Source organism: Tamandua tetradactyla, chromosome 23 (genome assembly GCF_023851605.1).
Source record: "Tamandua tetradactyla isolate mTamTet1 chromosome 23, mTamTet1.pri, whole genome shotgun sequence".
Lineage (NCBI taxonomy): Eukaryota > Metazoa > Chordata > Mammalia > Pilosa > Myrmecophagidae > Tamandua > Tamandua tetradactyla.
Window position 1 is genome coordinate 34987690 of NC_135349.1, and position 26971 is coordinate 35014660.

Here is a 26971-nt window from a genome sequence, read left to right on the forward strand (position 1 = left end):
TGGGAAAAAAACAACTATCACCTACAATAAAACGTAGCCAAAGGACACGAAGTGAAAACATAAGTAGCTAAAATTTTTAAGGGCCTCGGCTACAAATATTCAATGCCCAGCTCTAGGTCCCCTACACCCAACTAACTGTGCTCTGCTGCTGGACCCGAGGATGTAATTATGTCATGGATTTTCTCTTTACCGCTTCTCCATGCCAGCATAGCTGTGAGTCCACCAAGATGCAGGGCAGTAGACAGTACATTGGAAGAGGAGAGAGAAGACCTCAGTTCTGGCTCTCCTACTTATTAGCTATTTTTTTTATTTATTTAAAAAAATTTATTGTAACAGATACACAAAAATTCCCATTTTAGCCACTTCCATGTGTACAATTCAGTGATATTAATTCATTACCATCACCATCAGCCATTACCAAAACTGTTTCACCACTTCAAACAGAAATGCTGTTCTATCTCCATGAAGCAAAAACTTCCTGCAACCCATTCCCCACCCCTGGTGACCTGTAATCTACTTTCTGCCTCTAGGTATTTGTCTTTTTTAGGTATCTCATATAAGTGCACTCATACAATATGTGTTCTTTTGTGTCTGGCTTATTGCACTCAGCATAATGTTGTCAAGCTTTATCCACACCGTAGCATGTCTCAGAACTTCATTCTTCTTTATGGCTGAATAATAGTCCATTGTATGGACAGACCATTTTGTTTGTCCATTCATCTGCTGATGGGACACTTGGCTTATTTCCACCTTTTGGCTCATTCATTCAAACAACTACGGAGCCAGGCCCTGTGCTAGGCACCAGGACTACAAAAATATACGCAATCTGATTTCATTCCCGATGAAACGGAATTACAGATATGAAAGTGCTATCCAAACATCAACCATAGCATCCTTGCACAGCAAGTGTCTGATACATGTTTGGACAGCATGCTATGCAACGCAGACAGGTTGCCATGCGTTCAGGAGTTTTAGACTATGAGAGCTCGATAAGACAGGGCCACGGCATGACTTTCCTTCTTCTAAACACAGGGAGAGGTAGAAACTTTGACACCAAAGAGGAGCAAACTGCAGAGGTGCTCAACCATGGATGAATGATGATGGGACTCAGCTCCCTTCCAGAAAACCACAAGAGGTAGTCGAGTCCCATAGGGCAGCCACAGAGGATGAGCAACGAGTCCCACTGTGAGTTCACTTCTCCCAATTCACCTCTGCTTCTGAACTTCTGGGACTCCCCTACCGCTGGCCCAGCTACAGGTTCTGAGATGAGACTTGGCCAGCCTCCCCTCTTCCCACTGCAGAAATTAGTCCCAGCACTGCAGCCAAAAGGATAAATGAGACAGTACTGATGCCTGCAGAATCTTAGTGTCCATAAGTCTCAAAGCCACTCTAGAAAACTCACCGCAGGACCTTGTTCTCTTTCCTCCCCTCTATCTTAAAAGTGAAAAAATAAAAATACAAAATTCAAAGTTGGAAGAGTACATTAAAATCACCCATCATCCTAACATCTAGGGACAAGCACTCTGAACCCGATGGCCTCATCCCTTTCAGACTTTTTCAAAGGCAAATATTTCATGTAATGGTTAAAACAGTCGCCGTCGATCTCTGGGCTTTCCTCCCGTAACAACCCTAGGGTGCAGATTTAAGGATTATTCCCATTCTAGAAAATGGAGAAACTGAGGCCAGGGAGATGAAATGACTTGCCCAATGGTCACTGGACTGGTGGGGGTAGGGGGAACCCAGGTCTGTCCTGACTCTGACACACCCTGAGTTCGTTACCTGTCCGGGCTGAGGTTCTGGCCAGTGTCAAACGCTCGTGCCACCAAGATCATGGATTGTCTGTCGCCAGCTTCAGCTGCCTTCAGTAAGTAATCAAACCCTTTTGTTTTATTCCCTTCTGTCTCCTGTAACATAAACCAAAGTGGGGGGGGGAAGCAAATGAGACATGAACTAGAAAGGACTGCCAGGATCTCACCAATCCATCTTTCTCCCGTTCTTGAATTATTCTGGGGATGCTGGGCTGGGGCTGCTATGGACTTGCCCACTGAGAGAGAAAAATGGGCTCCTGGAGGGCTTTCCCCGAGCAGGGAAAAGTGAAACCTTGGCTCTTTCTTACTCACTCCCTTCTATCTACATGGATGCCACCAGAGCCATTCATATCATCTTTTGCTTCTAACAGGGCTCCCTGCTTCCATTCTTTTTCCTTTTTAACAATTTTATCGAGATAGAATTCACATACGACACAATTCGCCCATTGAAAGTTTACAAGTCAATGGTTCTTGGTATAGTCACAGGACTGTGCAGCCACAGCTACAATCAACTTTGGAATATTTTCATCACCTCCAAAAAATCCTGTACCCCTTAGTTGCTACCTGCCAGTCTCCCCATTCCCCCCAGCCCTAGACAACCACCAATCTACCTTCTGTCTCTACAGATTTGTCTATCCTGGATATTTCATGTAACTGGAATCACACAGTATGTGGCCTTTTGTATCTGGCTTCTTTCACTGAGTCTAATGTTAAGGTTCAGCTGTGTTGTAGCATGAATCAGGACTTTATTTTTATTATCAAATAGCATTCCTCTGAATGGATATATCACATTTTGTTTATCCATTCGTCAGTTGATGGGCTTTGGGGTTGCTTTCCCTTTTTGACTGTTGGGGATTGACTCACGTTCCCCATAAAGACACATTCAATTCCTAATGCCCAGTCCCGTGGATGTGAGCTCATTTGTAAACGAAGTCATCAAAGAGCCTATTAAAGTGAGGCCAAATCGAATCTGGTGGGCCTTAATCCTATACGACAGGAGTCCTCGTAAGCCAAGAAAATTTGGACAGAGAAGCAGAAGCACGGGAGACAGAGAGAGGCAGATGGCCACGTGATGGAGGCAGAAACTGATGGGCAGCAAGCCACACCAAGATGCTACAGACTTCAGAGAGGCATGTCCTGCCCAATCCTTCCTTTGGACTTCTAGCCTCTAAATCGTGAGACAAGCTATTCCTGTGATGGAAGTCCACCAGTTTGCAGTATTTGTTACAGCAGCCCTAGCAAACTACGGTGTCAAGTTAGTTTGACTAATGCTATTAAGATCAGCCATGTACAAGTTTTTGAGTGGACTTAGGTTTTCATTTCTCTCCGCTATCTATACCCAGGAGTGGAACCACTCGATCATATAGCATGCTCACTTTCTGAGGAATTGCCAGACGTGTTTCTCACAGGATCTGCCCCATTTACATTCCCACTGGCAGGGTCTGGGGGCTCCTGCTTCCATTCTTGCTCCCCCATGGTCCATCCCACAGCAGCCAGAGACAGATGCTCTTAAAGGTTAAACCAGATCATGTTGCTGTATCAAAGATGTGCCATAGCATCTTATTTCCCTTGGAGAGAAACCCAAAGCTCTCATATGGGCCCCCAAGGTCCTTCAACACTCACAGGTCCCCAGCTCTCTGACTCTCCTCCTCCCATGCTACCCCCTTTGCTTACTGTGCCTGCCCAGGCTGGGCCTTCTCCATCTGCCTGTTCTCGCCGCAGGGCCTTTGCACTTGCTGTCCTTTCTGACCCATGTGCTCTTCCTCATGACCGGCTGCTTCTCAACCCTCAGGCTTTAAGAAGGATATCAGGAACTACCAGTGTCACTCATATTCATTTCCCTTGTCCTTCTTAAGCAGCCATATTTTCACTGGGCACATGGCTAACCAGCTAAAGACTACAATTTCCAGACTCCTTTGCAGCCAGAACCTGTATCCTAACACAAGAGGCTTCTGCAGTCACTCCGGATCACACTGTGTCATATTTTCTCCCCGGCATTTAAATAGGTGCATACCCCAGGCCCTTTAGAACAACGCTTGGTATGCAGGAATTGCTTAGTAAATGATACTTTAAATTCTCTTGGAAATACTTTTATTCATTACATAAAATATGTACTACATCCTTTCCCACCTGAAAAGTTCACTCCCTGAGAGCAAGGACCTCGTCTTTTTTTTTTTTTTTTTTTTTGCTGTGTGTCCCAATGCCTGGGATGGTGTATGGAGTATAGGAGATGCTGGGAAAAGCATGTGCTGAATGAATAAATATCACTAAAAGAGTAAAAGGCCCAAACAATGTAGGAAATGGGGAAAGTGGGAGCTGGGAGCTTTCTAGAACACACAGCAGCCTCTCAGCGCACATGGCTGTCATTTACCTTGCTAAGCCATAAGCCTGGCTTGAACACAACTCACTTCCTTCCTGTCTGCCCCATCCTAACCTCACCGCTCTATGCAACCACATTCTCGCCAGGCGGGTCGCTAGAGTCTGTCCCAAATGAAAAACTGAAAAAAATGAAATTGCTTTCTAAAGTTGCAAAAGTACAGCTGGCATAAACAACCTGTGATTGCAAGGAGAGCTACCGGAGTGTCTTAGAGAGGGGGGGTGCCCCAAAGTCCTGACCCCTCATGCCCACTCATCCTAAGTCCTGGCATTCCTCCATTCAAGCCCCAAGCACCTCTGAGAGTCTGCTGCGTACCAGGGGCCCAAGGCAGATGCTGGGAGACAGGCTGAACAGAACAGTGCATGGGAGCCAGCTCCCACGGGCTCACAAGAAAATGAAGGCTTAATTTTCAGGAATTCTGCAAGCCAGTGCTAAACACAGCCATCATTAAAAATTAAATTATATAAGCTCACAATAAAATGAGCTATTTTAAAAAGACAGGTTATTAATACTCAAAATTCATCACTTCCTAAATGTTTTGCTAAGTTTTACTACTATCTACCCTTTGGAGGTTATTTACATCTGTTGCAGGATGTGTCAGTCTTGGCGTTACTGACTTTTTGGATAGGAAAATTCTTTGTTGTTGGGGACTGCGTATCTTACAGAAATGCTGTTTTTGCAACCAGGTATATTTGAGAATACACATGAGTGGCTGGCAAAGTATAATCAGTCTTCCAGGACTTGCTTTAAGGATAGATTTTATATAAAGCATATTCGTTTTCAGTGCCTTGGTACTGATTAAGTTAAACTTCTTTTAAAATCTCAGCTGTTTCTGTGCTGCTCCTTTTGCCTGAACTGCTCACCTCCCACATCCTGCCTGGCCAACACCATTCAGCATTTCCATGTACTTAGATATCACACTTCATTCATTCATTCATTCAACAAATGTCTCTTGAGCATTCACTGTGTGCCGGGTTCTGTTCTAGGGTGGTGCCAGAACTGACCACCATGGGGGAGGCTGCGCCAACCCCTCCACCCCCCCAGTCGGGCCCTTCCTTATGTTTCCACCAGTATCCTCTGCTTGTCCCATCACGCCACGTTGCAAATGCCTGGTCACGTGACTACCACCTCTCACTCACCCACCCAGCCAAGGGCCAAGACCACTGCCATCAGTTTCAACCCGATTTGGGACAATGTCTGGCCCCAAACGGATGCCCAGGAAAATCTCACGGCATGCATAAACCTCCACGATGGGGAGACGGGAGTGAGGGGTTCACAGGCGCCCCTCGGCTGTGTCCCTGCCACCCTCTCACCTTCAGAGAGACGTCGGCCAGGATGTGGTGGGGCAGCTGCGAGTACATGAGCCCCAGGCCCACGATGGCCTCCAGCTCACCCAGGTCGGCCGCGTGCTCCAGGTGGAAGACCGCCGACTCGCGGTCCCACGCCTCGTCCTTCTCGCAGAAGCGCCCGCCCTCGTGGTACCGCACCATGGCCAGGTGGACCTGCCACACAGACTACGGCGTGGGCCCGGCTGTCTGGGGGGGCCGAAGCCAGACCCGAGGGCCACCCAGCCAGCCTGCAGAAGGAAGTGATTAGCGGAGAAGAGCAGGAGCTTCGGGGGGTCCGGGTTAGTGCAAAGAGGGGGCTGAAACAGGCATCACGGATACCTTCCCCAAAATGGACTTCCCGATTTTCTTTTCAAGGTCCAGGGTATTAAGCCTTTGCATCTCCAGGGCTGCGGCCGAAGGCCTTGGCAAGTGGAGGCGGGAGGAGTTGAAGAGATTCCACTTCTCCACACAGACCTGAAGGGAGAGAACGGGGCATGGTGGCGTTTCTGGGCCAGAGAAGGGAGGGGCAGGACAAGGAAGGCATGTCACTGCCACCAGCTGTCAGCTGACCCTGCTACAGAGGGACCTGGCTGGCAGGGGCGGGGAAAAGCAAACCCTTACTCCAAACTAACTTGGACAAACACTGCTCCATTCCCACTTACTCAGATTCCGCCAACTCCTGGGCACCAAGAGAATGTTATAGCAACAGGACAAAATGGCTAGCAAATGATGGCCTGCTAGCAGCTCGAAGGAGCGTTTCCCCTTTGGCAATCTGGGTTTGCCCCCGCCTCGGCCAGCTCTCAAGCAGGGTCTGACTTCAAATCTTCCAGCAAATCCACTTTGCTTTCCTCTAGGAATCTGACAAAGCTATGGACCATAGTACCTGTGCACTGGGATGCAGATTTAGAAAACACAGCATCTCGCCTAGCTAAAGCCATTCCCACCCAAGGGTGTTCTCAGGACCAGGCCAGGCGGCTGGCTGCGAGTGCCCGAGGAAGCTAAATCACTGCCCAGGGAAAATCTCAGACAGCAAGTGTGAGTCAGATTTACCAAAGGCTTTGAGGGATTTCGGCTTCCTGAAGCATCCCAGAGAAGCTAAAGCTTCCCTGACTTCCTCATTTACATCACGTGGCACCTGGGGTGCCCCCCAGTCCTAATGAACCAGACTTCCAGGGCAGGGCCTGGGAATCTGTACCTTTAACAAGCACTTCAGGTGGTCGTTACCACTGAGCAAGTTTGGAAAAGACCAGCTCTGAGGAACTCTATGCCCCAAGGTCTTCTCAAGCTGATTCTCAAATACACTTGGAACCTTCTCACCTTCAAGCCTTGGCCTGGCCAGCTCTCTCCCAGCTGGAAGGCCTTGCCTCCCCACTTTGGTCATATGGCCTCAAATCTTATCTGTCCTCTAACAGGAGACCTCCTCTCGGAAGCTTTCTCTGATCACTGCAGCAGGACTTGACTCTAGCTCTTTCCAGAAATGGCTTATTTCCCACGTGGTACTTCTCAGTCAGGTCCATCTTCTCGGCAATGGTGGGATGCAGAGCTGCTCAACCCAGGCACTGCTGACGTTTGGGACCGGGTCACTCTCTGTGGCGGGGATGGGGTGGGTGGCTGGGCACCCTGCACATTGTAAGATGTTTAGCAGCATCCCTGGCCTTCACCCACTAAATGCCAGTAGCATCCCCACCCACAGTCAGGGCACTCAAACATGTCTCTAGACATGATCCATTGTTTCGTGGGGACAAGTCCAGCCCTGGCTGGGAACCACTGGTGTGGAGGTAAGAAGCCAGGCACTGATTGAATCAGACTCATGGGCTTGAATCCTGTCTTTACCACTTACTAATAACCTGGGGGGAAAGCTCTCCATGCCTCAGTTTTCTCTTACATAAACTACAGATGAGTCACAAGAGCGCCTGGGAGTGACAAACCCTGGGTGGTTGCAAGAAGTAGAATTAGAGTTGTGGAGCACCTACAGGACAGGCAGTGTGCCCTGGGAGCCGCTGCTTCCCTTCAAAGGCAAGGGCTGTTGTATCTTCTCCAATCTTCCTCCCCATCGCCCAGCACCCAGCCCAGGGCAGAGGCTTGAAAAGTGTTTGCCCAGGGGATTTGCCCCATTATGGGATATGAGAGGGGCCTGGGCTGGCAGCGGTGGGCGTGAGGGCAGAGAAAGAGAAACAGAGCCTGGCATAGGCAAGCAAGCACCCAGGATAAGCCTTCCCTGGGGAACATTACCCGTCCGGAGCTGCCCAGGCTGTCTTCGTCAGACTCGTACCTCCGATTGCCATTTGAGTGGCCCTAATTGGAGACAGAGATTAGAGTATGCAAATAGCAGAACTTCCTCCCAAGAACCAGCTCAGCCCTCCCAGGTGACCCGCCTCCCTAGGAACCAGGCGGCCCCTCCCCAGGTGAAGCCGGAACCATTGTGTGCTGGGTAGGTGATGCTGGGGAACTGCAGAGATGATGGTATGGGCCCAGCCACAGCTCCACTGTTTAGCAATCCAAGATTCCTCCTTCACCCTAAAATGTGTTCACCATTTTCAACCCTGTATTTAATCCCCATACTTGTTTTCTTACTTCGTTTATCTTCTTCCCTGTATTTATCTTTCTCTGAAACAATCTCGTTTGTTCATTTATTTGTTATGTTCTCACGACCCACCCAGATTGGCCATCTGGCTCTTTAATCTTCCTGGAAAATGAAGTGCCAAGGGACTCTGGTCTCATTTTCTGGGGGTTTCTTACATGTTCTCGGGGCTCTAGGTCATCCAGGTCACCCCGCTTCTCACTGGGGTATCCACTGTCCCCACTGTTCTCAGAGTCCTGTGGAGAGAAAACGACCTTAGGGTCCTAGTGGTCCTCTGGATACCTGGTGGCAGTGATGACAGCTGGACATCCCAACCATTTCCAAGCTTAACGCTCTCTTTCTCCTGCCTTGCTGGAGACAAGGGTGGCCGTATAAAGCAGTAGCCAAGAGCTTGCTTCTCGAGCCAGCCTGCTTGGGCTCAAATCTTGATTTGATTACTCACTAAGCTGTGATCTTGGGCAGTTGTTTAAGCTCTCTAAGCTTCTGTATTCTTAGCTATGAAACCAGGATTAATTACAGCACCTACATCAAAAGGTCGGGGGGATGAAATGAGGTGTTACACTGTGAGAACACGGATCGTAATAAGTTTAAGAGTGGCTCACACATTTCACGGGTGGAAAAACAAAGGCTGGTTTCAGGGATATGACCCACGAACAAAAATGGAGCACCAGGAACAGTATGTACAACTAAGCTCTCTATCCAAACAGCACAGGTCTTCTAGATCAGAGTTCTGTTCTGAATCTGGAACAATTCAGAATCTTTAAAACATCGGTTCTGCATCTATGAACACTGAGTTCTGGCCATATCTGCGTGTCACTTGCATCACTATTTATCTAATACTTTTATTTTTATCTTCTTTCTTCTGAGAAATATTTCAAACATACAAATAAGAATAGAGAAAACTTAAATGAATTACTGTATAACTACCCAACTCTGCCAACTACTCAGCATTATGCTTACCTATGTTAGATCTTTAATTTTTAAAGTAATAAAAACTTTACAGCTAAAATGTAGGTCTCTTGGCTGCCCTTACTCATTCCATTCTCCTCCTCCAGATAAAACCATGCTCAGAATCGAACCTGGGTCTCCAGAATGGCAGGCAAGAACTCTGCCTGCTGAGCCACCGTGGCCTGCCCTTAATGAATATATTTTTAAAAGGACCTTGGGGATAAGGCCTTGCTCTAATCAAGACAACAGAGTGAGAAACTCCAGGGGGCCAACTCCCACAGGAGCTTTAGCAAGACAGCAAGAACTGGAAGGAAACATTTTTCTCAAAGTTTCAGAACACAGTTAAAGGGTTACAGGAACAGGCTGAGCACCACATCAAGAAAAAGGCAACTCAAAAGCAGTCGGATCTCGCAGTGCCCTGGCTGGTCTACCCCCCATCCCCTCACCGGCTCGGCAAAGAACTATTCCAAGGCGGGAAGGGCCCTGTCTGGTTGCGGAGGGAACACATCCTGGGAGCATGGACATCTGGCCAATCTGTCAGGTGGTGGCTGAGGGACTCGCAGGCCAGAGCTTGCCCTGTGTGGAAGGCGGCTCAACGAGCTCTCCAACAGAACCCTTGGGGAGAGCAGCCAAGTCATGGCTACATGGGGCCAGGAAGGGTTGGCTGTGGGGTGTACAGCACAGTGCTTGGGACCATAAGGCTTCCCAGGGAAGACGGGACAGTTATAGGGGAATGCCGAGACCCAAACAATATGCCCAAGACAAGACACATCCCCAGAAAGAATCAGGGAGGCCCCGACGCTTTGGCCTGGAGCTATTCTCTAAACTCACTGCATGGACAAACTCTGAAGGAGACCATAGGTGCAGGTCAGTCTGGTTTTTTTTTTCCTTCCTTCTTTTTTTTATTTTTTAACTCCTGGCATTCAAGGAAAGCTCTGTCATAACAGTAGCTGGACACTAGCTCAAGGAACACAGGCCTCAGAGTCTAAAGTCCAGTGATAACACAAAAAAATATCAAAAATGTCTGGGTTTCAACAAAAGATGACGAAACATGCAAAGAAAGAGGACGCAATGGTGCAGGCAAGGGAGAAGATTAAAGCATTTTAACCGTCAGTGAGATGGACCCAACCTGGAACATAACAGAGAAAGACTTTAAATAAAATGTTCCTACATATGCTCAAAGGACTAAGGGAATACATGGACAAAGAACTAAAGGAAATCAGGAGAATGACAGACGAAACATAGATAATATTAACAGAGACATGGCAATTATGAAAAGAACGAGAGCAGAAGATTAGAGTAACAGAAATTAAAAATTCCCTAGACAGCTTCAGCAGCAGAATGGAACTAGAAGAAGGAATCAGTGAATCTGCAAATAAACACCTGAAAGAATCCAATCTGAAGAGCAGAAAGAAAAATGAAAGAAGAGAAGTGAACAGAGCCTGAAGAAATTCTATAAAAAATTGTTTTTATAAATAAAAAGTTTTAAGAAAAAAAATGAAGCTTGATATCACTACGATAAATGTAAAACTTGTGTCACTCCCTTCGGTAAGACATTGTCAAGTCCACCAATATACACTTGGTGGGGTCTCAGAAGGAGAAGAGAGAAAGGAGCAGAGAGAACATTCGAAGACATAATGGCTGAAAATATTCCAAACTTAACAAAGACATGAATGTACACACCCAAGAAGGTCAATGAACTCCAAACAGACCCATATCACAACATTTCATAATCAAACTGTTCGATGTTGTGGTGGTTTGAAGCTGTCATGCATCCTAGAAATGGTCATATCCTTTTAATCCATTTCTGGGTAAAGACCTGTTGGTAGATCTTAATCTTTTTACTGGAGTTCTTTATAAGAGATGAAATTAGGAGAAGCTCACAGAGCTGTTTGTTTACAAACTGGTCGTTCCCAGAAACTTTGGGTTATTTACGTGACACCTGAGACTCTTAGTCAGAGCTTCGAAGCTATGAAAGTCAGCAGTACCCCATACAAAAACTCTTTAAAAAGCTGAAAAATGGTCAGACATTGAGTAGAGATATAAATGAAGCTGATCTGTACAGGGTACAGAATGGCGTGTCCATATTTTAAAACTTCAACTTCTATGTGAGACCAAAGGGAGAGATGTTTATTTGGTGCTAAATTTATATTTTGGGTAGTGCATTTCCTAACTGAACTTGTATGGTCAGTCAGTTGAACACCAAAGTACAAGGAATCTTGAATAGGGTGTGAGATCTTGTTGCTTTGTTCAGGTTATGTGATGCCCCAATATATCCCAGAGTAATCTGGGCAGTGAATAAAGAGGTATTTGCAAGGTCCCCTTGGGGGCCTGGGGAGAAAGAAGAAATATTAAACTTCCCTATTTGGAGAACTCCTGATATTCTTGTAAGCAGTGGGGTCAACCGGATCAATAAGTTGAGCCCTCAATCTTGGGGTTCACCCCTATGAAATTTATTTCATATATCAAAGGACAGGCTATGCTTACTTAAAATTATGCCTAGGAGTCACCACCAGAGAACCTCTTTTGTTGTTCAGATGTGGCCTCTCTCTCTAAACCAACTAGTAGATAAACTCACTGCTTTCCCCCCCATGAAGGACATGACTCCTAGGGGTGTAAATCTCCCTGGCAATGTGGGATAGAAATCCCAGGATGAGCTGGCACCCAGCATCAAGGTTTGAGAAAGTCTTCTTGACAAAAAGCAGGAGGAGAGAAATGAGACAAAATAAAGTTTCAGTGGCTGAAAGATTTCAAACAGAGTCGACAGGTTATCCTGGAAGTTATTCTTGTGCATTATATAAATATCCCTTTTAATTTTATGGTGGAGTGGAGTGGCTGGAGGGAAGTACCTAAACCTGTTGAGCTGTGTTCCAGTAGCCTTGATTCTTGAAGACGATTGTATAATGATATAACTTTTACAATGTGACCGTGAGATTGTGAAAACCTTGTGTCTGATGCTCCTTTTATCCAGGGTATGGAAAGAGGAGTAAAAACATATGGATAAAGAATAAATAAATAATAGGGGGGACAAAGGGTAAAATAAATTGGGTAGATGGAAATACTAGTGGTCCATGAGAGGGAGAGAGATGAGGGTATGGTATGTATGAGTTTCCTTTTTTCTTTTTATTTTTTTCTCGAGTGATGCAAATGTTCTAAAACATGATCATGGTGGTGAATACACAACTATGTGATGATATTGTGAGCCACTGATTGTACACCATGTGTGGAATGTAGGTACGTGAAGATTTTTCAATAAAAAAAAAATTTTTTTAATGAGGGCGAGATTAAAATATTCCCAGATAAATAAAAGCTGAGAAAGTCTGTCACCACTAAACTGTCCTACAAAAGATGCTGAAGGAAGTTAACTGCATGTTGGAAGGCAAGGACCACTGACTAAGAGATTGAAGCTGCACAAAGAAGGAAAGCTCTCCAGTAACGGTAATGTCAGGGGTAAATATAAATGCCAGTATTATTGTATTTTTGGTTTGGAACTCTGTTTTTTTATTCTTTACAGAATCTGAAAAGCAAATGCATAAAATGCAATGAGAAATCTGTGGTTGGAGACTCATGATCGTATAAACATATAATCTGTGACCAGAGCTACATAAAGACGGGGGGCGTGTATAAGAACACAGTCTGTGTATCCTATTGAAGCTAGGTTGGTTTCAAAGCAAAGGGGGTGATTATAGATTTAGGATGTTAAATTTAAGTCCCATGGTAACCATAAAAAAAAAATCGGAGAATATGCAAACTCACAGGGACAGAAAGTGAAGTACAAGTTGGTTCCTTCCCAGGGGCAGGGAGGAGGGGTGTGGGGAGATAACGCATAGTGGATGTAGGGTTTCTGTAGGGAAATGGGAAAGTTTTAGTGAGGGAAGGTGATGAGGGTACAACATTGTGAATGTGATTATTCCCGGTGACTGCTGGGCTGGAGAGTGGTTGGGACAGAAACGTTCGTTCCCACAATCACAAAAAGAAAGAAAAAAGAAAGAGCAGGTCGAAGAGCAATTACGATTAAATGCAATAAACGATCCTGAGACCGAACAAGGTAGGAAAAAAATCAAAGAGATATTATCGGGCCATATGAGAAAACTGGAATATAGGCTGTAGGCTTTATAGCAATATTAAATTTCTTGAACTTGATAACTGCTCTGAAGGTGGTTAGTTACATAGGTGACTATCCTTGTTCTTAGGAAATGTACATGAAAGTACTAAGTATTCAAGGAGTGTGATGTATGCAACCTATACTCAAGTGCTCAGAAATGGATAGACAGACAGTGTTTTGGCTTGTCAAAGCTGCCAGAATGCAATATACCAGAAACGGACTGGCTTTTACAATAAGGATTAGTTTACAAATTTATAGTTCTAAGGCCAGGAAACGTCCAAATTAAGGCATCAAGAGGAGGATACCTTCTTTGAGGAAAGGCTGCTGGCCTCTGGGGTTCCTCTGTCAGCTGAGAAGGCACATGGCTGGGGTCTGCTGGTTCCCCTCTCCTGAGTTCTGGTTTCAGTAGCACTCTCGCTCAGCTCCTGGGAGCCCTTGCTTGTTTCTCCCAGGGCATGTCTCTCTAAGCTCTTTGGGCTTTTACTGCCTTTTATCCTCTTCACAAAAGACTCTAGTAAAGATTTAAGACCTACCTTGATGGGCTGGGTCACATCTGAGTTGAAATAACCTAGCCAAAAGCTCCCACCCACAACAGGCCTGTCCCCACAAGAACGACTTAGAAGAACACAGTCTTTTCTGGGGTACATAACAGATGCAAACCAGCACAGATAGATAAGTAGATAGATAGATAGATGCATACATACATACGCATACATACACAGATGGGCAGATTGATAGAATGATACGGAAAATGGGACAAAATGTTAAAATTGGTGGATCTGAGAATCTGGGGTGTATGGAAGTTCCCTGGACGAAATTTGTATTAGTTTTGTAACTGTCCTTTAAATTTGAAAATCTTCCAAAATAAAAAGTTTTAAGAAAAAAAAAGAAGCTTGGTATCGCTACCATACATGTAAAATGTCTATCACTCCCGCAGGTAGAAGGAACCATTCAAACATACACAAGAAATCCCTGTTGTTTGCGTGGCCCGGCATCTGCTCCACCTTGAGGTGCTTCCCGTAACAGGCCCTCTGCTCTGCCCTTGTCTCTAGGCCACCCGAGACACGCCTGCCACTCTCCCCACCAGGTCTTTGCTCCATGGGAGCTCAAAGGCTGTTCTGTTTTGTTCTTACTATTGCAACTTTTAAAATTGAGGTATAATCTACATACAATAAATGCACAGACTTGAAGTGTTCTGTCTGATGAACAAAAGGTGCTTTTTAAAAAATTCTGTTACCATATGAGCTGGTTTTAATGTTATATACCCGAAAAAAGGCCATGTTCTTCTCATCCATTCTTGTGGGTGTGAACCCACTAGTGGGAGGACCTTCTGATACGGCTGCCTGAAGTGAAGTTGTGCCCCAACTCAATCTGGATGGATCTTAACCCTATGACTGGAGTCCTCAGAAGCAGAATGAAATGCAGACAGAGAGAGAGTCAAAGGAAGTAAGAAACTGAGCATCAGTGGAACCCAGAAGAGAAGGGAGAGACCAGAAGATACTGGGATGTGACTTGCCATGAGACAAACTAAGGACCAGGCATCTCTGGCAGGTGGTCCCAGAAACGCTACAATCTTTAGGGACAGAGCATCACCTTGCTGACACCTTGATACAGACTTTCCTAGTCTCAAACCATGAGTGAATAAATCCCCATTGTTTAACCCAACCCATTTCATGGTATTTGCTTGAGCGGCCAAGGAAATTAAAACAGTCCCACGGTTTGGAGTCATTCCCAGTGAGCTCTGAGCCCAAGCTGAGTGACAAAGAGCCTCACTCAAACCCCTACCCTTTGCCTCCCAGCTCTGAAACCCTAGGTCAGGTGGCCAACCTCTCTGAACTTCAGTGTCCTCATCTGAGAAACAGGGTGACTACCCATTCCCAGGTGAGAAGCAGAAGCCAGCAAAGGATGGCTGGTAGGGTCTGAGCCCTGCCTCCATCGCTGGCCAGCTGAGAGGCCACGAGCAAATGGTTTAACCTTTCTGTGCCTCAGTTTCCTCCTCTCTCCATCAGGTTAATGAGAGTACTGCCCAAGCAATGGCTAATATTGGGGAGAAGAAGCAGGTGCCGAGGGGCCAGGGTGGGAGGGAGACTTCTCACCATGTGTCTTTTGTACCCTTTCATTTTAAACCATGAGAATGTATTACCTATTCTAAAATTAAAGAAAATTAACATACAAATCATCTCTATTTTATAAGTTGTTGTAGGGATGAAAATGAAAATAGTTATCAACTGTGTGTGCTCATAGTGACAAGTCCTTATCGGAGCTATTATTTTTTTTTCTTCTGCTCCAAAAAAGCAGTAGAAAGTGAACTTGCACCTTTGGGACAGGCAGTCTGAGAGTGCAGCTAAAAGTGGAACTGGGGTTTGTGCAAGTGTGAAATTCCTGCTGAGTCTCTGTTTATTTTAAAAATTCATATAAGTTTTAAATTTGAATGCAACACAATGCCTGCAGCTTCTTAACCAATGAGTCGACCTGAAGCTGCAGGCAACAGGCTCTGTGTAACCAACCCACGTGCCTCACAGCTGACTGTGCTACGTTTCAAGTCCCAGACTCTGCATAGGGGTCCCAAGAAAGAACTTCCACACCCGTGGCCGAACCAAACTTGTGGCTGAGCCTGGCCTGTATCAGAAAGTCTCTTCCTGCTGCTGGTTTGGAGTCCCTCTTCTCTGACCATCTCTGGGATCTGGAATGGACCCAGCTCTTCCCATCTCCATCCCTTCTCCTCCCTGGACAGGAAACGTATGCCCTGGGCAGGAGGCTGAGATTTGGCTGCATCTCCACTGCCTGCAAGAGACCTGGGCTGCTCATCTTCGAATCTGAGGACTCACCCCTAGATCCCCCTCCCCGGGAAAGAGTCCATGCACTCCACCCACCCGCTGGGCCCGGAGCAGCAGCTGCCCTCCTTCCCCTCCACTTACCCGGTGATTGTCCAGATGGTCGTGGTCTCTGGGCACCAGGTTATCGAGGTCACTGAACACCGGCCAATCTGGGCAGGGAGAGAAAGGACAGAGGGCGCTGACTCTGCAGCTGAACAGGTCACAAGACCACCTCTGGCTGAGCGCTGACCATGCTTGCCACCAAGCCTTCTTTTTTAATTTTAATTTTAAAGAAGGGAGCAAAAACGGGGAAAGGCTGTTGTCAGTCCCCTGAGGCCTAAAGTTCTTTCTTGACAACTTATTCCAAGTCTGCTCCTGTTTGCCAGCTCTGGGACCTGAGCGTGGAGTTTGATGTCGGTGCCTCCTTGAGATCTTTATAATGAAATTATATTTGTAGTGTGTTCATATGCACGTGCGCCTAACACCCAACCGGCCCCCAATAAGTTGCAGTTGTGAAGGAAAAAAAGACATTTGTACCTCTGGGGCCAGGGTTAAGCTTCACCTGGTTGGAGGCCCCAGAGGCTTTAAAAACCCGCCACTTCACCTTTGGAAATAATGATCTAGTTTTCCTCCTTCAACCTATTAATATGATGTTAGTAGATTTCCTAATGTTGAGCCACCTTCAAATTCCTGAAAAACCCCTATTTGACTATGACAGACTATTCTTTTAAGATCGGCTCCCAATATATGAAAAAACTGGAGTACAGACTGTAAGCTTTATATGAATGTCAAACTTCTTTAAACTTGATAACTGTACTTCAGGTGGCTACATAAAGTGAATATTCTTGTTGTTAGGAAAAGTACATGGAAGTATTTAAGTGCTCAAGGAACATGATGCATACAACCTATTCGCAAATGTCTAGAAAATAGATGAGTGGGTAGGTGAAAGGGGAGGGAGGGAGGGAGGGAGGGAGGGAGGGAGGGAGGGAGGGAGGGAGGGAGGGAGGGAGGGAGGGAGGGAGGAAGGAAGGAAGGAAGGAAGGAAGGAAGGAAGGAAGGAAGGAAGGAAGGAAGGAAGGAAGGAAGGAAGGAAGGAAGGAAGGAAGGAAGGAAGGAAGGAAGGAAGGAAGGAAGGAAGGAAAGAAAAAATGGCAAATGTGACAAAATGTTAAAAGTTGACAGATCTGGGTGTCTGTATGTTGGAGCTCTCCAGAGGGGTTTTGTAGTATTTTGGCATTATTATGTTCCATAAGTCTGAAATTATTTCAAAATAGAGTTTGTTAAAAAAGACAAGAAAACACTGTCTCCCAAGCCTCTATGTCCAGCTCCAAGCTCCCATGGCCAAATCTGGTTTGTCATCTGGTTTTTTTGTTTGTTTTTTTGCATGGGCAGGCACTGGGAATCAAACCCGGGTCTCCAGCATGGCAGGCAAGAACTCTGCCTGCTGAGCCACCGTGGTCTGCCCTTGTCATCTGTTTTTACCAAACCTGTAAGGTAAGAACGTTTTGTTTCGTGCTGCTTACATTTTTTAATACTTGGGGGAAAAAAAAAAGAACACTTTGTGACACATGAAAATTATAAGAAATTCGAATTCCTGTGGCCATGGAGTTTTACTGGAAAACAGCCACACCCATTTGTTTTAGGCAGCTTTCATGCTACAAATGTAGAGAAAAGGGCCCATGAAGTCTACAATATTTATTTTCTGGCCCTTTAAGAAAACATTTGCCAACTCCTGCCACAGACTATTCCAAAGGCCTCCCTGCTGTCTGACCTGGCATCTGGAAGGCTTCGTTAACTCGGTATTTTCAATGCTAAAATCCTCCAAGCCTGGCCAGGCCTGCTCCCCACAGCCGTCCCCAGCCGAGCCAATGGTCAGGCCGAGCTTCCAGCTCTTTAGGCCAGTGTTCTGGCATCAGCCTTGCCTCCCTCCTTCCTGCACACCCCAGGCCCACGTCATCAGCAAACCCTGTCCCTTTACCTTTGGAAATAAGGATTTCCTTTTCTTCCTTTGACTTATTGACATGATGTTAATAGATTTCTAATATTAAGCTAATATTTCCGATTCCTGGGAAAACCCTATTTAGCTACGACAGACGATTCTCTTTTTTATTTAATTTAATTTCTTTGGTTTTAAGCCATCCAATTTGTGGTACTTCTTTATAGCCTAGCAAACTATGATAAAAATTGAGCTGCAGTAAGGGCAGATATTATCACTTCTTTTTTAAAACTAAGAAAATGAAGCAGTGGGATTTTTTTCAGAATCCCACAACTAGCAATTGACACAGGTGTTCATTCTATAATGTATGCCTTCTATCCCATACAATACTAAGGAACAAAAGATTCTTTGGTGCTGAATCTTTGAAAGTGGTATTAATTTAATACCTTCCAGGTTCCAATCAAGAGGACTGCTATTAATTTGGGGAAATTCTGACAATTCCTATAGATGGAACTGAAGTGTAAAACTTACAGGAAATCACTCCATTTACAGTCAGAAGATACAGTACAACATAGTCTAAGCTGATGGCTTGAGCACAGAATATATCTGATTTATGCCATTTAGGTGAAGAAACAGAATATCAGTCATAATTATAAGGAATAAATGCATCAACAAGCATAAAACTTCAAGCTATTTATAATAATAATAATACAGAACGGAGTTTTGAAACACTTCAGACTATTCTTTTAAGATACTTAGTTTTTATTTGTTAATACCATATTTAGAATTTTTGCACTGTATAAATGAAGTTGAGGTGTAGTTTTCTTTTCTGTTGTTATGCCAAAGTTTGGTATTAGGGATTTTGCTAGTTTCATAAAGCAAAATGAAAAATACTACCTTGTTTTCTACAATAGGGCTGTTTTCACAGCATTTGGATGATTGTGTCTTGAAAGTTTATTAAAAGAAATCACCCATTAAGGGATATGGGATGTTTTGGGTGTTCTTTTTTATTTTTGTTTATTTATTTTTAGAGTAAGGACAATGTTCTAAAATTGATTATGGTGATGAATGCACAACTATACAGTGATACTGTGAGCCACTGCTTGTATGCTTTGGATGATTATATGGTATTTGAATATATCTCAATAAAACTGCATAAAAAAAAAAAAAGAAAGAAATCACCCATAAAACCACCTGGGCCATGAATCTTCTGGTTAGCACGTCTGCTTCTCTAATGTCAATGAAAACCAGTTCAGCTTCTCTCTGCCCAGGGCCTGCCCCCCTCCAACCAAACAGCCAAGGACTAAACCAACACTCACGGAGGTGTTCCAGTTTCTGGCTGTGTGGAGTAGCCGAGGATGGTGAGGAAGGGAGAGAGTCGAAGGTCACATCGCTCATGCTCTCGTCTCCAGAATTCTCTGACAGGCGAAGAAGCAAGGGGGGGCGGCTCCCAGACAGGGTCCTTACTCGGGGGCTCCCACACTTTTCCTCTGTGCCCCTCAAGATGGTCTTGGCTGATTGCTGGGGACACCAACGAGGACACTCACGTCACACAGATTACCCTTGGGGATGAAGGGCTCTCCTGGTGGTTCCCTCCAACCCTGAGGCCCTTTCAGCCACGGCTCCACATGAGCCTGTCTGGGAGCTGACAGAACAGCTAAACCTAAGGCCTCCAAGAAGGGGTGCCTGGAATCTTCCCCAAAGCACAGCCTATACTTAGTAGCCCTGAGCTGGAGACTGTCGTGCCACACCCAAAATCCCAAGCTGCACTTTGTCAACATTCTGTTGTATGTGGCCCATGTAGCGGGGATGCAACGAGGAGCCCAGAAAGGCATGGCAAGTCCAGCTACCTGTCAATGCCCCACACGAACACCCCCCCCCCAACATCTTCTCCGATTGTCTCTAGATGCTATAAACCCTCACACTGGTCAAAACTTGCCTCAACTCAAGGAGACACCTGTTTGTAAGTGGCAATACCCAGGAAGGCCTTATGCACCGAGTTGGAGGGAAAGGGAGGGACAGAACTGGACTGAGAGCCTTCCAGCCTGGTCTTCTTCTCTGAAGCTTCATGGGGCCTGGCCCGTAGTCACCCAGGGAAGCAGGACCGGCCAGTTCTGAGAGCAGCAGGGCCCCGCTCTGAGCAGGCTCACACGAGGCACCCACCAGCAGCTTGGTGTTCTGATTCACGGCATCCCTCTCCCTGGGCGAGAGGTCGAAGGGGGCAAGGCCCATGCTTTTGCAAATCCGGTTGCAGGCATGAGAGTGGAAGAAGAGAGCCATCCCCCGGACACCTGCAGACAGAGCAGGCAGAGCGGGAGTGTCACTTTGCTTGGTGAGACGGGCTGGGCAGTGCTCAGCACAGGACACCCAGCTGAGCAAGTGTGAAAGTTACTGAACTGGCTGGGCTCAGTCGCCTCAGGCTCCCACCTCGATGACCTCGGGAGGGCCGACAGTCCAACCCAGCCCATTTCCTTGGGTGTACAAAGAGCTCCAATATTTCGGGTGGGTGTAGCGTGCCCATGCAAACAAGCTGGCTTTCCCCACTTACCTAGGTTGCCATCGCCAAAGTCAGTGCCCATCTCGGTGTGGATCTGCGGGTCGGTGTAGAGGTCACCCACTCCCTGGATGTCCACCACAATCAGCTGATGGCCAGACCGTTCAAATGTGAAGTGGCTGAAGGCCTGCGGGTGGACCGGAAGGAAAACCCTACTGCAAGAGACCAGGCTGTGGGCTGCGGAGCTAGCCCCGGCTTGATGGGGTCACGGCACCCTGGCTCTCCCGTGTTACAGGGGCTTCCTCTGCCAGGAGGAGTTTTATGGAGAAAGAGACGAAGGGAGAAGACCTGTCTTGTTGGACTCAGCAGGGGCCTTGGGGCTTCAGGTCTTGTGGCCACCCTAGGCTGCTGGCACAGTGAGCAAGGGGTGGCTGTTATCCTGTTACACAATCTCCACCGAATGCCCCAAGGGGCTGGAGGGCTCTCCGCAGCTGACCAGGGGATGTAAGGGCCCCCCACCCCTACCCCCACAGGGACCCTTCTGTCTAGGGGCTGAGCCTGGCCAGGTTCACTTCCTAAAGCTCTGGTGTGGGCGGAAGGTGGAGGTGTGGGCAAAGCGAGCCCCGGGCCTCACCTGCGGCGTCAGGCGGATGTTGTCGTCACGGACAAAGCCCGAGTTGGAGTTGTACTTGATGTACTTGCCCTCAATGTAATGCTCCAGATGGAAGAGGGGCTTGTCCGATCTCTCCTTCAGCTCGATGATGCACATCTGCATGATATCCACCTGGGGAGGGTGAAGAGAGACAGATGGAAGGACAGGGCCCAGGCAGCACCTTCTGCAGATGAAAGACGGGGCAAAGGGATTGAGAGGAACCAGCCTGCCTGTTCTCATACCTTGGCTCCACCGCTCACACACTAGCTCTCTGTGGCAAAAGCTGCTGATTGCCCCCCAGAGTGGAATGGGTTGTATTAGTCAGCTTTGCCATGTAATAAGCAACCCTCCCTTTTCCTTATAGAATTAAACCCCTGAACCCTATGTTTTAACAAATGCATGGCCACCTAGCTAGAGATGACACTGCTTAGTTTCACACCTGGCCATGGGACTAAGCCCAGCCAATGAGACGTGAGCCGAAGTAATGGTGCAACTCCAGCGTGCACTCATCTTCTCTTGTCCCTCCCAGAGGCTGTAATGCAGACATTTAGCAGTGAGTCACAACTGACCATTTGGTCCAGGGCAAGAGCAACAAAATAGAAGGAACAGGTCCAGGAGGACTTCAAGGAGATAAGGCACTAGCCACCCTGAGCCACCCATCAAGCTGGCACCATTACACAAGGGAGAAATAAACCATTTTGGGTTAAAACAAATGTGTGGGCCTGTTTGCTAAGCACACTGGCCCATGCCTTATACTAGACTATGTTTGGCCATCTTTGCCTCTCTGTGCCTCAGTTTCCCCACATGTAGAATGGGGTTCTCAGACTTTGCATGAGGATTAAATTCGTTCATGGATATGAAGTGCAAAGAAATCCATCAGTGTTTGCTGATGTTATAATCAGTAGACACAAATCCAGAGTAATATCTACCAAACTGTAGACAGCAATTCCTCCCCCTGCAATGGGGAATTCTAGAGGATTCTGACAGTCCTTGCTGGATGTTTTATAAAACACATGTTTAATTCTAGACATAGAAGAAAATGTATAAATATAGCATGTGGTTTGTCAAGTGGGGGAAGGAAACCTCATGACTCTAACCTGTGATCCCTGGTCCCCGCCTTATTCTGCAGAGGGGGATCCACTCACACCCTCCCCCTCCCTGCTCACACCCTCCTCCTCCCCGTCCTCCCACTCCTCCCCCTACTCCCCCTCCCCCTCCTCCCATCCCTTCCCCTCCCCCTCCTCCCTCCCTTCTCGATGCCACCCACAACGTGGGTGGAACCAGGTCTGGGTTTCCCAAGGAAACAACCACCTGGGGAACTGCTAGGCTGTCACCAGATGGATTCAGACCACAGATGCAGAGGCCAAGGGGGCCAGCGCACAGGGCTGAGAACTTCCCCAAAGGGGCCCTCAGTTCCAAGACCCAGCCCGAGGGGAAGGAGGAGCCAGTTCTCCGAGGGCCCCCCGCCCCAGAGGCTGGCTCCTCCCTGGCAGGAAGCCTACCAGGCAACCTGCTTGGCTGCAGCATGACGTGGGGGCGGGGCAGCAGCATTTTCTTTAATTCTATCATATTATTAGTTACTGAGCACCTAGGCCTTGGATAAAGCAGTGAAATACCCAGACAAAATCCCTGCCCTCGGTGGTGAGAGACAACTAAACAATAATCAAAATGACCATGACTCTTTTCAATCGATCTTGGTAACTGCTCTGGAAAAATAAAACAGAACAACCAGAATGACATGGCAGAGGGTGACTGGGGTGGAAAGGGTGACTTCATTTAGAGAAGACCTCTCTGAGGACGTGATATAAGAACTGAAACCTGAACTATGAGAAGGAGCCAGCCAGGCAATGATCAGGGAGACAAGTGATGCAGGCAGAGGGCACGGCCAGGGCAAAGGTCCTGCAGCAGGAATAAGCTCAGGGAGGAAGAGAGAGGAGGCCAGGCTGGGATGTACCAAGGGTGCTTAATCGATGGCCCTGCAAACAGCAGGCACTCAATAAACTCTGTGGCCTGGAAGTGTGATTCCCCTCAGGTGTCCAGGAGATGTGTCTTCTATATAGAAGATGCCCAAATAGTGGGAAAGCTGAACTGCGAATTCACAGGGCATTTTCCTAAAATGTCAAAAGGCAGCAGGAAATTCTATTTGGCTCTGGTCACTCAGTACCCCAGGGCCTCATGTGACGGAGCTGACCTGGCAGAGGTTGGACAGCCTGGGGCTTGAGCCTTGGCTCCATTCCTGCCTGGTTGGGGAAATCACCAAACCTCCCTGAGCCCTGAGTTCAGATGTGCAGTCATCCCCCCTTTCTTCTACTGCTTTTTCTTAGGAGCCACCCCTTTCCAGTCTCAGTCCATAAGTCTGGGTAGAAGGACCTACACCCCTGACCCCAAGAGTGGGTTCAGGCCTGCCCAATCTGCATATTCCCTCCCCCTGGCCATAGCGATTGGCTCAGCCATAGGCATCTGATCTGATGAGAGCCAATGAAACTCAGTGCTGAGACTTCAATGGAACTTCTGAGAAAAGAGATGTTGTCACTTCAATAAGGAGGCCAAGAGGATAGAAAGTGAGCCCGTGGCTGCTGGTGGCCAACATGCCACCACAAGTACAGAGGCTGCCTGAGAGTGACACCAATGCAGAAGAAAGCAGAAGTGGAGATGGAATAAAATTCCCAACATCCAGCCATGGCTGTGGCCAGGACTATTTTTCAGTTACATGAGGCAAAAAATTCCCTTTTTGAAGGAAACCAGTTGAAGTGGGTTTCTGTCATTTGCAAACAAGAGTCCTGACCAATAGATCCCATCTGTAGACCGGGTATTAAAAAATTCCTTCGCATATGGAAAAATGGGAACACAGCTGTAAGCATTACACTGATGTTAAAGTTCTTGAACTTGACAACTATATGTAAGGTAATTGCATTAAGTCAATATCCTTGTTCTTAGGAAAGGTACATGGAAGCATTAAGTGTTCAAGGAGCATGACGTATGCAAGCTACTCTCAAGCGTTTTAAGAAACTGACAAATAGATATAGATAGATGATTAATGAATGGGTGAATGGATGGATAGACAAATGGATGGATGGATGGGTAGACGATAGATTAGACAGACAGGATTAATAGATTCATAGATAGATGGACAGACACACATGATGGATGGATCAATAGATGACCAGAGTGAGAGAGGGAATTATAATGCAAATGTGGCAAAATGTAGAAGTTGTTGGATCTGGGTATTTCAGGAGGGTAGGTTTTCTTTAGGGGTTTTCTATTGTTTTTTGCAACTAATGAGTTTGAAATTATTTCAAAATGAAAAATTTAAAGAAATTAAAAAACCCATTCCAGCCGCAGAGCCCTGTTTAAGGAGGAAACAACTCTCTGCGAACAGAGGACTTGGCCCATAGTATTCATGAATGGTAGTGCTTTTAGCACCTGCTAAGAAGAAGGAAACCGGAACAGGTGCCACTGCTGCCCCCTCTCCAGGCCCCGGCGCGGGTGAGGGAGCCACATACCTGCTTGGGGGGCTTGTGCCGGTTGTACTCTTCCCCCCAGAGCTTGGCTTCCATCTGGAGACGCACATCCTCAAAGTACACCTCCCTGTCGACAGGCTCGATGTAGCGCTTCGCCACATAGTTGGAGGCCCCCTTCCACTGCTGGGTGTGCAGGAAGTTGGAGAGCTTCTTCCTGGGGGGGCAGCGGGCCAGTGTGGGACACAGGTCCTCAGGACAGCGAGACCCTGCCTGATCTGGCCCAGCTCTCACACCCGGCTGGGCGGAGCCAGTGACAAACTGGGGGAGGAGGACGGAGCCCTTCACCCCACTGCATCCGTCACAGAGCTGGGCAGGGGGTGGAAGGACATTTGTAAAGATCTCATACCCCATTTCCCTGGGCCTCTAACCACCAGAGCAGAGAGTCATGTGATTCTTCTTTTCCTCCCCATGCCCATCTCACAGCCAGGCCCAATCACGTGGCCCAAGTGAGCCCAGATGGGAGAGGAAGTTGATCTACAAGAAGGCAGAGGCCAAAAATGCCCCAATGCACCAGCTCCTGGGAACCCGTGGGGAGTCGAGGAGGGCCCTGAGGGCCAGGCCGAGCCACTTACGTCCTGTAGCATTCCCTCATCGCTCCACGGCCGAAGGGCTGAAAGACACACACAGAGGGCCGTCGGTCCCCACGCTCCAGCTAGAAGCAGCCCTGAGCCGAGGTCAGGGGCTCCTCTTGGACCCATCAGATGGGCTCCCTGCACCTCTTCTCAATCCTAAAGTGTCGGCCAACCCAACCCCACAGCCCGACGGACCTTCCCGCCTGCAGGCTGCTGGACCAGGCCACTCCCCAGACCCAGCCGAGTGGAGCAGCATGTCTGTGGGGAAAGAGGGGAGAGCAGTGTGTGGCAAACGGTGTTTTTACAGCCCCGTTCAGAGCAGAAAAGTGGGACTAACCTAGATATCCATCAAGCTTCTAAAGGAGAAATCGATTTGGTCTACGCATCTGATGGACTACTCTACAGCAGTAAGAATCAACAAACCACAGCACTAGCAAAACCAACAGACAAGATGTGCAGCAAAAGAAGTCAGAAGAATACCTAGTGTATAGCTCCATTTACATGAAGTTCAAGAACAGGCAAAATTAACCTAGGGTGAGAGAGGTCGGATGGTGCTAACCCTTGGGGGGGCTTGGGCTGGGGGAGGGGGGCTGGTCATTTTCTGTTTCTTCATCAGGTGCTGGTTGCATGGGTGTGATCACCTTGTGAAGACTCACAGAACGTCACACTGAGGATACACACGCTTCTCTGTGTGTGTGTTACATTGCAATAAAAGATGCACTGAGAAAGGCTTCCCTAAATAATCCTAACCATGACGGTACATTTTTCTTCTTAATTCAGCAGGTTAATCATGTCACAAAACAGTGTAATAGGTGATACCCGCAGTTGGGAAAACAATGGCATCAAGGACTCCCAAAGTTAAAAGAAAATATAGCGGGTGTGGGTGGAGGGGCACGGGCTGAAGTCCGCTGGGGAAAAGGCCGCCACTCGGCAGGGTCCCCGCAGGGCCCGAGGCCCGACTCACCTGAGATGCCATCTTGATGAGAACTTCATCGTCCAGCCACTGCCCGGTGACGGCGTTGTACCTGCAGAGACAGAAGGCGCCACAGGGCGTGGCGTCCAGCACACAATCCCAGCCCTCACCCACTGGAGACCCTCTGGACCCTCCACTCTCCGTGTGCGCCCTGGAGCCCCAGCCGACCTCAGCCATGTCAGCCGATACTCGCTCCCTCCTGCACCGGCCTCTTCTCTCTTTCCTCCCGGCGCAGCTGGCTGATTTTCTACCTGCTTCCTCTCACCAGAGTCCCCCCATGCTGCAGCCTCCCTGTCCTTACCACCCTGCTGCTGGCTAACTTGTTCCACATCTGGCTCCCCCGCTAGATTTAACTCCTCAAAAGCAGGCCCGTGTCTGCTCACGCACCGCCGGGCCTGGGCCATGGAGGTGCTTGATAAACACATGCGGGATGAACGAAGGAATAAATAAAAATCCCTTATGTTGTGGAAGGAATTGTGTCCCCACTCCAAAAAAATATATGTTGAAATCCTGATCCCCAGTTCCTTGGAATAGGACCATATTTAGTTACAGGGGTGTTATTGAAGGTATTAGGAACATTCAAATGAGGTCTTATTAGAGTAGGATAAGGGTCCTTATAATTTGGACACAGACAGACAGATAGATGAGGGAGAACGCCACGTGGCAACGGAGGCAGACAATGTCAGGGACTGCTGGCAGGTCACCACCAGCAGCCAGGAGAGAGGCAGGGAGCAGCCTTCCCCTCAGGGATGTGAGAGCGAGCGTGGCCCTGCCGACACCTCCAGAACCCCGAGACAACATATCTCTGTTGCGTTAAGCCACCCAGTTTGAGATACTTTGCTATGGCAGCCCTAGCAAAC

The 26971-nt window shown here is 47.4% G+C and overlaps 1 protein-coding gene across 2 annotated transcripts in view; it reads right to left on the reverse strand.

Annotated features, from left to right (window-relative positions):
• EEF2K (eukaryotic elongation factor 2 kinase) overlaps positions 1 to 26971 on the reverse strand; it is an 85767-nt gene that overhangs the window by 9394 nt on the left and 49402 nt on the right. For both annotated transcript variants that reach the window (XM_077141574.1, XM_077141573.1), the window contains 13 exons: positions 26103 to 26163; positions 25139 to 25176; positions 24549 to 24720; positions 21028 to 21177; positions 20448 to 20580; positions 20063 to 20190; positions 19219 to 19420; positions 16066 to 16133; positions 8253 to 8330; positions 7746 to 7808; positions 5853 to 5987; positions 5499 to 5687; positions 1780 to 1904 (listed from right to left, as the gene is read on the reverse strand). In XM_077141574.1, the coding sequence (XP_076997689.1) occupies positions 1780 to 1904; positions 5499 to 5687; positions 5853 to 5987; positions 7746 to 7808; positions 8253 to 8330; positions 16066 to 16133; positions 19219 to 19420; positions 20063 to 20190; positions 20448 to 20580; positions 21028 to 21177; positions 24549 to 24720; positions 25139 to 25176; positions 26103 to 26163 (1542 nt within the window). The remainder of the gene's footprint in view (positions 1 to 1779; positions 1905 to 5498; positions 5688 to 5852; positions 5988 to 7745; positions 7809 to 8252; positions 8331 to 16065; positions 16134 to 19218; positions 19421 to 20062; positions 20191 to 20447; positions 20581 to 21027; positions 21178 to 24548; positions 24721 to 25138; positions 25177 to 26102; positions 26164 to 26971) is intronic.